We start from the raw sequence: 14,761 nt of genomic DNA, 5'->3' as shown, positions 1-14,761 counted from the left end.
TCTCTCTCTCTTCTCATGCTTCTTCTTATAGAGTTGTTGATAGGTACCATCAACAAATTTCTATGATGTTGGAGATTCTCATCGTGTGATAACAAACCCATTAGCATCACCCAGGTGTTTTGTGTAATAGTCCAAACTTGTGCGGTTGTGCCAAAGAAAATGTTACATGTGATACCTATGTTGAGACATCAGACAGATCATGTCATTTCACAAAACAAATAAGCATTAGTTGGCACACGTGCCTTCGGGCTACCACCATTCATCTTTATGCCAAAAATAAAGATGACAGGAATATTATCGCCCACGCGCACAGGTGACGTTCAACTATTAATGTATCAATGTATATGTTGACTAACTCCCAAGGCAGTTCTCAACTGCTAATGCAACCGAGTGCATGAACAACTAATTAATATGAGTGATTCTCTTTCGTGATGGAAAAAGTTAGCTTGGAGAAGTTGTCTTCCTACTTCTAGGGAAGACCACGTGCAGAGCTGTATTGGGCTGTATTGGGTTGTTTTCAAGCCTACCTACCACAACACATACACCCCAATGGCAAATGCCAAAAGAGTACTATGCCTAATGCGACACTCAGATATCACAATCAATAATCAATGTCAGTAATTTGTAATTATATATATAATATATGCTTCCCCTACCCTACTTCTATAATGGACGGTCCTTACTTTGAACCCCCCGACCAACATAAAATAACAAAAACAGGTTAGTCACTTGAGTTTGACCCCCACCAACACACTTGAGTGCGGTTCGGACTTGAACGGTTGGTTAAGTTAGGAAGTCCTAAAACCTAATTGAGTTAAATGAGTTCAAATCTCACCGATGCCGAATGAGTGCGGTTCGGACTTGAACGGTTGGTTAAGATTTTAGGGACTCGGTACCAAATGAGTAGTGAACTCCTAAAACAAAGTTACTATAAAACGAATTGAACCATGTGTATTGATATCAAATTTGAAACTACTGATCGATACTTTTTTTAAAGGGAGTTGATTTTTCTGTTCCGTTTTTCTTAACTTATACTCCTTTTTGTTTTTAAATATTTTTTAATGAATGTTGTTCTTTTTTATTCTACCCTTACCATATATTAAAGTTTTCCTATTCTATCATTAGCTTACTCTTTCTTTGTTTTTTGTTTGTTTAGGGCCATCTTGGCCTTCTCTATATTTTATTGTCTTTTGCATTAAAATTTGTTTCTTTTAAAAAAGAAAAAGAAAAGAAAAGAAAACGAAACTATGGATGTAAAAAAAGAAGAAGGAATTAATGTAGGGTAATGGTAGAATAGGAAAGAGAAATAACAAAAAATAATAAAATTGATTAAAAAATATTAAAAAGCTAAGGGAGTGTAAGTGGAGAAAAGATGAGTTGAAAAATCAACACCCTTTTATATATAAATATTATAATAAAATAAAGAATTCAACAGAAGATATAAAATCAAAACCCCATAATTTATCAAATTACTAATTAAACATGAGGGAGGCTTAAAGCTTCATCCAAATCATTAATTAAACAAAAGAACTTGATAGGTTTAAAACCATTTTGAGTTCTAGTTCTATTCGTGCTATTCTCTCCAACGTGCTTGTACAAGTTTAAATTTTTTCTGCCTTTTGCGTTGAGTGAATGACTCCAAGAAAAAATAATAGTTTTTTTTAGTATTTATTTATTATTGGTGACCTTTTATTTTCTTTTTGTTTTTAGTTGCAAGAGACGGACTTATTGTCCTGACCAACCGGCATAAGCCACGCTTCCAACTATTGTTGCATTAAGTACACACTTATCTAAAGGATCAACAATTTATTTATATCTTGAGAATGTAAATATAAAATTAAGACCTCTTTAAAACAAAATATTAGATAAGAAAAAATTCATGTAACTTTCTCCAATAGTAGAAAACCAACAGCTAACTTTCTGCAATTGTAGAGAAATGCAAGCAACCGCTGGGGCCTGGGCATAGGAGACAAAGGAAGAATGGACCGGGAACGTGGACCGGCCGTCTGTAGGACCGGCTAGAAAATCTCAAAAAAGGAAAATCCCAAAAAAGCCCACACGGGTCCGACGTGGCTTTCGAGGATCTACGATACCTTTTCTCCGCTCTCCACGTCACGACAAACTCACCTACGTGATTTACACAGCTCATAATCCTCTCCTTCCACTCTCATCACAACCCTTTCTCCATTCACATCTCAACCGTTTCTTTTTTGAACCCTTAAAAAATCAACGGTTGAAAATGGCCAAGATTTCTGGCGGGTCGCAGACGAGTGCACCCCCATAAAGAACATGAAGAGAGAGAGAGAGAGAGGGAGTTTTCAGGGGAAGCTCCATAAGAACCTCCGCAGGGCTTTTACTTTATTTATTTTCGTGATTTTTTTCTAAAAAAGTTTAATATTAAAAAAAGAAAGCAAAAGACACATTTGGTTCTGGTGGGCTGTTCGTAGTCTCCAAAAGCTGCATAAAAGCTTTTCGTTTTTAGGGTTTTCCATTCCATCTGCTTCAGACGAAGAGAGAGAAAGAGAGCTCTGAGTCCGTTGAATCACTAAAAAATGGCGGCTTCTTCTCTGCTCAGATCTACAGCCTCAGCTCCGTTGATCGAAGCCTCGCGTGCTGAGCTCGCGGCCTCGTCCTCCGCTTCTTTCAAGGTCTGTTTTTTACTTGCCTCTGCTCCCATGGCTGATCACCCAACTTTTTCGAAACGATGTCGTAGTCTTCCAAACATTTGGGAATTTGGTTGTGTTTTGAAAACAGAGGAATGAAAAATGAGGTCTGGAATAAATTATGTTTTGGTTTTTTAAGCTTGCATTTCTTTGGCTTTTTGTTTATGATTACTGTTGATTTGTACCAGTTTCTTTTGCAAATTTTAAGGCTTTAAATTTCGGCTTGTAGTTCATTTTCTGTATGCTAGAATTGTTTCTTTTATGTTAAGAACAGTTTTTGATCTTTTATTTAGTGATTTAGTTGAGTTTTCTCAGCTTTAAAAAGGTTTGGTTTTTTTTCCTTTTTCAGTTTTTTTATGAGTGGAAAATACCACCACTCACTAAAACAATGAATAACAAATACACTTTTGTTTCGCTTTTTTTGTTAATTATCTTTTATCTGTTATTTAGGTGTCAAGCGTCGGATTTGGTCGCAATCTGAACTGTCCAAAGGTGCAATCAAGCATATTTGGCACTTCCATCCCAAGCCGCTCGTCTTCTTTACAGTTGAGCAACCTAGTCTCAGTTTTTAGTTAATTTTTTGGGTTTGCTATTTCAGGCATTGTTATTGTAATTGACTGTGATATATGGTCCATTTTTCAGGATATGTAGCGCGAGGAGTGTCCAACCTATCAAAGCCACAGCCACTGAGCTACCACCCACAATCCAGAGTAAGAACCAAACAAATTTTCAACATCACATTGATTTGTATGGCTCTGAAGCTTACTCTTGATTGTTTTGTTTTGTTTAGGATCAGGGAGTGGTGGGAAGACAAAGGTTGGGATCAATGGTAAGTTGATTTAAGTTGTTCTTTCTCTTGCTTGTCAGTGGTCATGGATGATGTTTTTCTTTGTTTAGTTTAAGCTTGTTTTCTTAAATGTTAAGTTGTTTGTCTATTATGTCAGTATTACTGCTATTCTTCCCATGACCCCCCTTTCATTGTTTTTGGATGCTTGTTAACTGTATTACTGCTACTCTTAGTACTGCTTGATATATCAATGCCCAACTCTCTATTTTGAATCTTAAGTTTATTTGTCTATGATTTCAATATTACTGCTGTTCTTCCCATTAGCCCCTTTCATTGTTTTTGGATGCTCGAAAATCGTATAGCTCTTACTCTTTGTATATTGCTCGATATAGCAATACCTGACTTTTTATATTTTACTAATGCTTAGCTTGTCTTTTTGAAAGGATGATTTTCTGATGACTTATTCGCTTTAGAAAATGAATTTATAGTTGGTATATGATGACAACATATAAGTACTGAATTCATGCAGGTTTTGGTCGGATTGGAAGGTTGGTTCTCCGAGTAGCAACCTCTAGAGATGATATGGAAGTGGTTGCGGTCAATGATCCTTTAGTTGATGCTAAGTACATGGTAAGGAATAAGGATGATGTTTATTTACAATTTGCTAATATCCTGGGATAATTACGTAGCCACCAGAGCCATACCTGCACTACATGTTCTTTACGTTTCAAGATTAGAGTGGTATTGATTAGATATTGTCATCCTTGTTTGGGTATATGGAAGCATGCATTCTGCTTCTGATTCAAATTTTGATATTTTTTTTGGTACTTAATGGATCAGAGCCATATTGTAGAAAGTGTTGCACATAAATTAAATGAGTGCTTCATTGAATATATGTGAATGGTTTAAATTGCACTGTTTATCTCACTGTTAGTATCTACATGATTGAACTTGAATATTTAAAATTGTGGGTATCTTTGTTTGCTTTGGTTATATTCATGTGTGTAACAAACTTAAAAAGTTGATGATTAGTTTCTTGGATATTCATTCTGCTCCTGTCCTCTAATCAGTATTGAAGTTAATTAATGCAGGCAAGAATGCTTGTATGTTCTCCTTTATTCTTATTTTCTTGTATTTTTATCTGCAGGCTTACATGTTTAAGTATGACTCCACGCATGGAGTATTCGACGGATCAATTAGTGTTGTTGATGATTCCACGTTGGAAATAAATGGGAAGACGATTAAAGTTGTGAGCAAAAGGTATTGTCCTAGTGATTTTCAATAGTAATCTAAATAGCTGTTTTATGTTTTGTAGCATGTTCTGTAGAGAACGTTATAAACACCATACGTTGGTTTTTTAATTGAAAACAGTATCTGTATTTTGGGATTAACTTCTGAACCTTATCCAGAGATCCTGCAGAGATCCCTTGGGGTGATTATGGCGTTGAGTATGTTGTTGAATCTTCTGGGATTTTTACAACAGTTGAGAAGGCTTCATTACATAAAAAGGTTAATTGCTTTGAGTCAATTTCTTGCATTACATTGCTCATTACTGTCACACCAAGTTGACCTTTGATTGATTTTGTTTTGCAGGGTGGTGCAAAGAAAGTGGTAATATCAGCTCCATCAGCAGACGCACCCATGTTTGTGGTAGGAGTAAATGAGCGTACATACAAGCCAAATATGGACATCGTTTCTAATGCAAGCTGTACTACCAACTGCCTTGCTCCTCTTGCCAAGGTTTGATTGCATTCTGACCAAATAGTCTGTTTTATAGTTCTATTATTTCAGCTTTCTTTCTGCGTTAGCACTTTTAGCAAGCGACTGTCTCCTGTTATATCTTGCCTCATTAAATTTATTGTGCAGGTGATTCATGAGGAATTTGGTATTCTTGAAGGTTTGATGACAACTGTGCATGCAACTACAGGTCTCTCTCTCTCTCTCTCTCTAGAACATGTGCATGTGCACATTGTTTATCACATGTTATGGGGTAAACTTATTGACAGTTTTACTTGATCAGCAACACAGAAGACAGTTGATGGCCCTTCGATGAAGGATTGGAGAGGGGGCCGAGGAGCTGGACAGAATATCATCCCAAGTTCAACTGGTGCTGCAAAGGTACCTTCCCTGAAAATAGATTAGGGAATTTTTCTAAGTTATTTTATTTATTATTTTAATCGGTATTTACTCATGATTGATTTACATATTTATTTTATGGGTCTAATGGTACCATATTTGATTTGTTCCCTGGAATTGTAGGCTGTTGGAAAAGTTCTACCAGAACTGAATGGAAAGCTTACTGGTATGGCCTTCCGTGTCCCAACTCCTAATGTATCTGTGGTGGACTTAACTTGTCGACTTGAGAAGACTTCTTCTTATGAGGATGTCAAGGCAGCCATCAGGTATGCATTCTGCGTGTTGTGTATAGTGTAAACCTTTATGTTTCCCCCTTTCGATAGCTCAATCACCTTTGATATCTTATATGAAGGTATGCTGCTGATGGGCCACTTAGAGGCATCCTTGGTTACACTGAAGAAGATGTAGTCTCCAATGATTTTGTTGGTGACTCAAGGTAGGTTTTTTTCCTTTTTCTCCAAGCTTTTTTTCAACATAAAAACCAATAGTAGCATGAATCTTGCAGGTCAAATTGAGTAATTAAAAGAAAAATCATCTTATCATCTTTGGAGGTTATTTTCTTATATGATTTTTTTGGTCAACTGGCATATATGTGCCGTCATTTTTGGCTGATATGAAAGATTTAAGATACTTTTATACTCATTACACAAATTAGGCTGACTTTGTTCTGGAAGGGAAAGTTATCTTAGTAACCATTATTTCTTCCATGCAATTTCACCAGTTTAACAGTGATTTTATGAATTATGATTAAAAATGTGTGATCTTTTTCTGAATTGATTTATTCATGCATGAAGGGCTTATCTTTAAATCATTCCTTCAATTTCCAGGTCCAGTATATTTGATGCCAAGGCTGGGTTAGCACTTAGTTCCTCCTTCGTTAAGCTTGTTTCGTGGTACGACAATGAGTGGGGATACAGGTAAAGAATCCATCTTTTACACTTGCATATTCACACATTCAGCACTTGGCATGCACTAATACAAAGTTTGTTGGTTCTATATGGTTGTGTATGACTAATTGTGCTTTCACCTTTCATACAGCAACCGAGTTTTGGACCTCATAGAGCACATGGCATTGGTGGCAGCATCATAAGTCTCGGTCACTGAGTGTCACCACAATTTTTAGCGCTTACTGTTGCTATGAGTTTGGTTGAAGAGTAGTTATACAAATCTCTTTTTTTATCAACGTTGAGATTTAGACGTCACATAATTCTATGTGAAAATAATGGAAATTCGATTTGCATGAGCTCTCAGCCTGTTTGGGCCAATGCATCCATTTGTACGCATTATAATATACAGCTCCGTTGAAGGGGCTTTCTCCTTGAGCTCTGCCCAAGAAGCCTTAACTTGAATGGCATTGGAAACAAATGTTAAACAGGAAGAAGGGTAATTATGTTTTCTTGCGCATTTAAAAATGAAATAAATTGCTCTTGGTAACAATTTGTAACTGATTTATTTTTTTTCTTTTCCTTATAAGTGATTATAAGTTTTCCCAAAAACTTATATTAAGGGAAAAAAGAGACCTAAATATTAAGGCCAAAAAAAAAAGAAAATTACTTTATTTGTATTACACACCAATGCCTATTCCAAAAACTTTTAATAGGCATGGTGGCATTATTAGTTTCCAAAAAAATATAATCAGTGGGTAGTGGCTGATTTTCTAGTAGTGCCGATACATTTAAATTTTAAGTTACCATATATAAAAAGCCCATCTTGCAATTGAAACCCAATTGCATCATGGAAGAGAAAACTTGATTAAAACCTAAATATGCTGGTGACGTGGTGAACAAACATGAATGATAATGAATTTCTCTCCTTTGCAGCAGATTATAATTTTAGTGTTTCCATGAGCTAAAAGACTTGGTAAGAAATAATTTTAGTGTTTTATTTATTCCAGTTAAATAAAGAATCTACAGCATATTAGTTTTGGGGTTTTATTAAATCAACCAAGGGTTCCATGTGCTAGAAAACTTTATAAAAAATGCATACATGGTTTAGACCCGTTGGCAAGGGTAGTGAGCCCTTCGAGTCACCCTCTCGTAAATTAGATTAGTTCAGAATAATTAGACTATCGCTTGTATTTTTATTTTTTTTATAAAAAAACTTGGTAAAAAGAACTTCTAAACTAAATGTAAACCATAATTGAATTAACTGGAATATTAACACAAAAGCTCTGAGTTACAGTTTATAAGGATCTAGTCCTAGTCATGAATACATTGAAAATTGAAAGCAAACCTGCTGCTGGACCTCAACTAAAAAACATGTGAAGAAATCCTACGGAACAAAAGGGAGGCAATTTGATATAATTCGGACAAAGTGTTGACAAATTCGGTCCAAAACCATGACATAATCGACATTCTGGAAATCATCGAAACTCGATTCGGAAATAAGGTTTGGCAGAGAAATCTTCAAGGAACGTAATTCGTAATTTGAATAGCCTCAGGAAGACTTGGAATCTCACTGAATTCTGTTGTAATCTCTCAAGAAACCTACGAAGAAATTTGAGTAATGTGTGAAAAAGTTTGTGTTCTTGCACAAGTTTTGATGCCTCTTTATATACTGCATATCGATCGTACCACTTTCCTATTTCAATTTGAGTGAGTGAGTCAAATCCTATTTCAATTTCCTGCTTTGAACTCCTCACGGGACTAGGATTGCATTGGGCCACTTTCCTGTTTAAGAACACTTTCCCTAGCTATCTATTTAAAAAATAAAGTCACAAACTAGGCTGCCATAAATTCGAGACCAAACAAGAAGACGAAACAAGAACTCATGGCAACGTTTGAAAGCACATCATTTTGCTGATATTCCTTCTCTGAACACGTATCTTAAGAAAATTAATGATCATTTTGTCTAATCAGATATGTTCAAACTTCAAATCACAATGGCCCTTGCGTTCGTCACCAAAACTGTGCTCATGTTTGCAAGACTGAAGGTTTCAGCAGGGGCCATTGCCGAGGGCTTCTTCTACTTCGTAGATGTATTTGCACAAAGCAATGTTAATTGGTTCACGGTACTGGAATTGTATATTGCTGAGAATCATTTGAATGGTACTATTCCACTCTATTTGCAACGTGCAAAACTTGATAGTCATTTCTCTGAGAAGCACCGAGTTATCAGGAGAATTTCCTCAGCATGAAATCTGACTATAGATGTTGCATACAACAATCTCTCAGGTGAACAATAATAAATAAGTTTTGGTTCTTCTATTTTTATCGCAAATAGTCCTTGAGGTTTACGAAATTATTACATTTCATCCTTAATGTATTTTTGTGTGACATTAATGATCCTTAAGGATACTCTCTATTGGATACATATGTATAGAAGTTGAGTATAATAAGTGGTGCAAGACTAAACACATGTACACGTACCAAGACTTATATATAGACTATTGACCTTAAAGATATATATGTACTAGCTAGAGACCATGAATAACAACAACCCATTCAAAATAAAACCCAAAAAACAAAAACAAACAAAAAAACAAAAGAAAAAAGAACACAAATTTATAAATAAACCCAATCCTAGACATGTATTTATAAAAAAACTCAAGCACTATTTAAACATAGAAACACACCCAAAATCAACCCCAAAGTCAACTTTTTGGGTGTGTTTATAAATGGATTTTGAGTGTGTGTAATGATGGGTTTTGGGTGTGTTTATATGTTTCAATAGTGCTTGTGTTTTTTTATAATTTCAACCCCCATTTTGAGTGTTTTAGTAAATTCGCTCACTAATGAATGCTATGGTGACCCTCAAAGTCTCTGCTGCATATGTATTAATTCTCAAACCTACCGGTCACCAAAGACTTATATTTGGATATCCAAGATTTTCACATCTAAAAGAGTATATAGCCCGATGGATGTAAGTCGTTGTCCAGGGAAGGAGCCACTGGATAAGAGTAAGCTTTGGCCACAATGGTCGTAATTGATGCGGGAAAAAAATCAAAAATTGTGAGACTCTTGATTGATATATAGGCCAATTAGTCTAGGAGCGTAGGAGCTTTTATGTGCTTAAACTCGTCACGTTATATATGGAGACTAGACTAGAAAACTCTTATATGACGTTGTTTGAAAATTAGGGTGGGACAACATTTGATGTAAACACCATTTGGCATTTGGCATTTGATTTTTTTTTTCCTACTACATGTTTCACTTACCACTAAAAAATGAAATAAAAAACTTAAAACCCATTTGTGTCGAAATAAGAGTGAATATTTGGGCATAATATAGCAACAGCATATCATGATTCATGAGTAATGTATTAACGAAAACATTGTGGCTGTGTCAAGGAGAAATGAAGAATATTATCATGATACGATATCATCAACCATAAAAGAAGTGGTAAAGCGATTTCTGATTCTTCTATTGTAACTTGTGGAAATTGTGATATGTCATGTTTCATGCAAAAGTAAGAAGCCAACCATGCGCATTTGGGGACCAACAATCACTTTCTCCGAAATGATCTCTGCAGAATTTTCCGCCAAGGTAGACTACATGCAGTTTAGTCAAGAAAACGCACTAATTACATGTACCTGATTGGACTTGCAAACTTGCAAATGGGTTAAGGACTTGGACCTGGAATCTTGTGTATCCTCAATCCCTTTCTTTTGTAGTGTCACCCCGTGTGTGTCCGCCGGGGCATTTGTTTGGTACTGGCACGTGATGGAGACTAGAAAGCCCCCTCGCTCACGTTCTTTGTCATTTCAAGTTGGGCCAGCACAGACAGTAATGTCAATTGATATAGTGCACTGCAGAGACCGAGAGAGAACCATGGCTAGAATTTGCCAAACTGACCAATTATTTCTCAATGCCGATTCCAAGGATTTAATGGGTCAGTTTTTTTGCTAAATACACATTAAATGTGAGATTCTTGATTGATATATAGGAGTCTTTATGTGCTTAAATTTGTCACATTATATATGGAGACTAGACTAAAGAACTCTCTATATCACGTTGTTTGAAATTTCAGAGTGGAACAACGTTTGATGTAATATATAACACCATTTGGCATTTAGCATTTGATTTAATTTTTCTACTACATGTTTCACTCACCTTTAAAATATGAAAATAAAACTGGGCATAATATAGTAGCAGCATCATGAGTATTAAATAAAACATTGTGACTCTGTCAAGGAGAAATAAAGAATATAATCATGCAGAAGTAAGAAGCCAGTCAACCATGCATGCATTTGGGGACCAACAATAACTTTCTCCGAAATCGAATTACAATTTGAACAGCCAAAAGGTTGAGTACAGTTTGCATGATTGGACTTGCAAACTTGCAAAATGGGTAGAGGAGATCTGGACCTGGAAAAATATAATCATGATTCATGATAATTCCATGTACCTGATTGGACATGCAACCTTGCAAAATGGGTTGAGGACTTGGACCACAACTGTCGTAAACCACAACCACAACTACTCTCTCTCTCTAGTGGTCCGGGCCATTTGTCTGGCACTGCCACGTTGTTTGTAATTTGAAGGTGGGCCAGCAGCACAGATAGTAATGTAATGTCCATTGATGATATAGTGAAAGTGAAGAGAGAGAACCGTTTGAGAGAGCAGCAAACAAAAAGTAGAAAATCTGAAGATAAATAATCAGTTTCAGGGTGTCAATACAAACCCTTTGGCATTACATTTTTCTTTTTTCTTGTACATCTACTTACCACAATAAATTAAATTGACGACCTCCACCGTTGATTTTGGGTTTCATTTTTACACGCGCGACCAGCCTGCTTGTATAAATGCATCATCGAGTCCACTTCTTGTCTGCTCATCTTCATCAAATTCAGAAAACTTGATTCCCAAAAAAATGAAAATCCATCACCTCATCAATATTTCTCACTATTTGCTCCTTTCGTTGTGCTTATTGGGTATTGGACTTGCAACCAGTACTGCTGTGAAACCGAAATCAATATGCATTGAGGAAGAAAGGAAAGCACTTGTGAGCTTCAAACAAGGTCTTACTGATCCCTCTGGTAGGCTTTCTTCTTGGGCGGGTCATGATTGCTGCTGCTGGGAAGGGATTTCATGCGACAACCGCACCGGTCATGTTTCCCAAATGGATCTCCGCAATCCATATTCATATGACTGGTTTGATGAAGAGTGGGAGTATTTGGCTTATAACAAGTCTTGCTTGGGGGGTAAGATAAATCCTTCTTTGCTTAGCTTGAAACACTTGCATTACCTGGACTTAAGTTGGAATAATTTTGAAGGGATCCGCATTCCTAACTTCTTTGGAGAGCTTAAAACTCTGAGGTATCTCAACATCTCCTCTGCAGAGTTTGCAGGAGAGATTCCCCCTTCTCTTGGTAACTTATCAAACTTGAACTATCTTGATGCCCGTAATTCATATCTCTCTTCCAAAAACTTGAGTTGGCTTTCTCATCTCTCTTCCCTAAAATACCTCAATCTCAATGGAGTGCCTCTTTATAGCAACACAAATTGGCTGCATGTTGTTAACATGCTTCCTTCCTTACTGGAGTTACACTTATCTGATTGCGGATTAGCAAGCCATCCACTATCTCTACAGAGGATTAACTTCACCTCACTTTCGGTCCTTGATCTTTCAACTAATAATTTCAATACTTCTTCATTTCCCAGCTGGATTTTCAATCTTACTAGCCTCAAAAGACTTGATCTAAACAGCAATTCTTTCGATGCTCATATTCCAGTTGAATTTGGAAACCTCAAATCTCTTGAATACCTAGATTTATCTTATTTGGGGCTCAAAGATAGTGGAGTTCCCAGAGTCCTTGGAAACTTATGCAAGCTAAAGACATTAAATCTTGGGGGGAACAATTTTAGTGGTGGGGGGATTGAAGAGTTTTGGGGGAGTTTGTCAAATTGTCCAAATAATACACTAGTATTAGAGTCACTACATTTGTCTAGTTGCGGGCTGGAAGGCCAATTGCCGGCCTCCTTAGGAATGTTAAAAAGTTTGCAGTATTTGTACCTCCCTGATAATGACATGAACGGGTCCATTCCGCAAAGTCTAGGACAACTCTCCCAGCTAGTTGAACTCGACCTGTTTGGTAACTCTTGGGAAGGCAATATAACGGAAGCCCATTTCATTAATCTCACCAACTTGAAAAGTCTTTCAATAGGCAACGATTTAGATGGCATACAAAAGCCCATGTCCCTCGTTTTCAACGTGTCTTATGATTGGGCTCCTCCTTTCAAGCTCCACACAATTAAGATTGTCAATTACAAAGTAGGTCTTGGTTTTGGGGTATGGCTTCAATCTCAGACTGAACTGTCACAAGTCACCCTTAGGAGAACTGGAATATCAGATTCTATACCAGAGGAATGGTTGTTGAAGCTGTCTTCCAAACTCATACAGTTGGATTTATCTTACAACCAATTTCGAGGTAGGCTTTCATCAAACAAATTGATGAGATTTCCTAAGTTAGATTCATTAATTTTGGCTCATAATCAACTTGAGGGCCCATTCCCACTATGGTCCACTAATGCCACCTTCTTTGATCTTGAAAGTAATTTATTTTCCGGGCCAATTCCCTCGAGTGTTGACCAGCTCATGCCCAAATTGAAGGAATTGTATCTTTCAGAGAATCATTTAAATGGTACAATTCCACCTTCTATTTGCAACATGCAGTACTTGCAAGTCCTTTCCCTGAGGAGCAATCATTTTTCTGGAAAATTCCCTCACGCATGGAGTTCGGGGAGCCCGATAACCATTGTAGATGCTGCCTACAACAATCTCTCTGGTAATATTCCCACTTCAATGGGAGAATTAAGTTGGCTTAAAATATTAAAGCTCAACAACAACAATTTTGGTGGCAAGATTCCACATTCTTTGCACAATTGCTCTGTTTTGAAAAGTATCGATCTTGGAGGCAACAAATTATTTGGGAGCATAGCTCCATGGACAGGAGGATCAAATGTATCCATGTTGTACATGTTACGATTGCGATCCAACTTTTTTACTGGACAAATTCCCAGACAATTGTGCAATCTTGGCAACCTTCACATCCTCGACCTCAGCCACAACAACTTTTCAGGTACTATTCCCAAATGTTTCAGTAATTTGACTTCTCTTGTTCTTGATGATTCCAATGAATCATATGGATTCGATACTGAGCCAACCATGCTGACATTAAAAGGACAAGAACTCGTGTATGACACTACTCTGATGTTGGTAAAGAGCATTGATCTTTCATCAAATTTTTTGGAAGGTGAAATCCCCCAAGAGATATGTAGCCTCACTTTATTGGGTACCTTGAACTTGTCCAGGAATCAGTTGACTGGTAGCATCCCCTCAATTGTTGGAAGTATGCATATGCTCGAAACTCTTGATTTCTCACACAACCATCTTTCAGGACATATTCCTCAAAGCCTTGCTTCCTTAACATTTTTGTCCCACTTGAATTTGTCTTATAACAACTTGGTGGGAAGAATTCCTTTGGGCAGCCAACTTCAAACGCTCGGTGATTCCTCCATTTATATGGGTAATCCATCACTGTGTGGGGTTCCTCTTCCAAAGTGTCCGGGTGATGACACTTTCATTGCTACAAATGCAAAACATAGTAATGAAGATGGAAATGATAATGGAGCGTTGTGGTTCTATGTCAGCATGATCCTTGGCTTTATCGTTGGATTTTGGGGTGTTTGTGGCACATTACTCCTGAAGAAATCATGGAGGTATGCTTATTTTCAATTTTTTGATGACACCAAAGATAAGGTAACACTAGCAATTGCGTTGAAAGTGGCTCGTTTGCAAAGAAAGTTTTGTCATGTTTAATAGTGTATTATAATTTGACCCAGTAAAACGGTGTAATGGATTCCATACATACGTTTGTTTTTCTTGGGAAAATTTAGATTAAATACCAATTTGGTTTCTTATTTTGACAAAATAATAGTCCATCAATCATTTTTGGACGGGTACCTATCAAAAGCCCATATATTTATAATTGGTCACAAACTCACCAACAAACTACTACTATTAGCAACCGCCCTGGGTCACCCACAACATTCGCTAATTGGTTACAAGCTCACCAACAAAGCCCATATATGTCTTTCTTGAGGTCCAGTTAGAGCACGTCCCGCTAATTATCTGGTTACCACACCTTAATTAGTTTGAATTAATCCTGAATTAGCCTGTATATTGAACCTCGCACATTGTTCAAATACAAAAATCTCTCAGACAAACAATAATA

The 14,761-nt window shown here is 36.8% G+C and overlaps 2 protein-coding genes across 2 annotated transcripts; both read left to right on the top strand.

The window, feature by feature from the left end:
* The first annotated feature begins 2,304 nt into the window (after window positions 1-2,304).
* On the top strand, window positions 2,305-6,908 carry LOC103325740 (glyceraldehyde-3-phosphate dehydrogenase GAPCP1, chloroplastic). The gene is made up of 14 exons (XM_008227924.3): window positions 2,305-2,648; window positions 3,114-3,208; window positions 3,306-3,373; window positions 3,454-3,492; window positions 3,980-4,080; window positions 4,598-4,710; window positions 4,860-4,959; window positions 5,044-5,190; window positions 5,317-5,377; window positions 5,471-5,568; window positions 5,710-5,852; window positions 5,939-6,022; window positions 6,414-6,503; window positions 6,625-6,908. The coding sequence occupies exons 1-14, from the start codon at window positions 2,553-2,555 to the stop codon at window positions 6,674-6,676; spliced, it is 1,287 nt and encodes a 428-aa protein (XP_008226146.2). The 5' UTR covers window positions 2,305-2,552; the 3' UTR covers window positions 6,677-6,908.
* A 4,244-nt stretch (window positions 6,909-11,152) lies between these two features.
* On the top strand, window positions 11,153-14,435 carry LOC103325801 (receptor-like protein EIX2). The gene has a single exon (XM_008227981.3). The coding sequence runs from the start codon at window positions 11,398-11,400 to the stop codon at window positions 14,344-14,346; it is 2,949 nt and encodes a 982-aa protein (XP_008226203.2). The 5' UTR covers window positions 11,153-11,397; the 3' UTR covers window positions 14,347-14,435.
* The last annotated feature ends 326 nt before the right edge of the window (window positions 14,436-14,761 follow it).

Source organism: Prunus mume, linkage group LG3 (assembly GCF_029339155.1).
Source record: "Prunus mume cultivar Tortuosa linkage group LG3, ASM2933915v1, whole genome shotgun sequence".
NCBI lineage: Eukaryota > Viridiplantae > Streptophyta > Magnoliopsida > Rosales > Rosaceae > Prunus > Prunus mume.
Note: the sequence above shows the minus strand (reverse complement) of the source record. Positions and strands in the feature narration are given on the sequence as shown.

Excerpts from the sequence above, each read along its gene's own strand:
- LOC103325740 (XM_008227924.3), top strand. The coding sequence starts at position 2,553 with ATGGCGGCTTCTTCTCTGCTCAGATCTACAGCCTCAGCTCCGTTGATC. Across the intron at positions 3,493-3,979 it reads GACAAAGGTTGGGATCAATG|GTTTTGGTCGGATTGGAAGG; the intron begins GTAAGTTGATTT and ends GAATTCATGCAG. Across the intron at positions 4,960-5,043 it reads AGGCTTCATTACATAAAAAG|GGTGGTGCAAAGAAAGTGGT; the intron begins GTTAATTGCTTT and ends TTTGTTTTGCAG.
- LOC103325801 (XM_008227981.3), top strand. The coding sequence starts at position 11,398 with ATGAAAATCCATCACCTCATCAATATTTCTCACTATTTGCTCCTTTCG.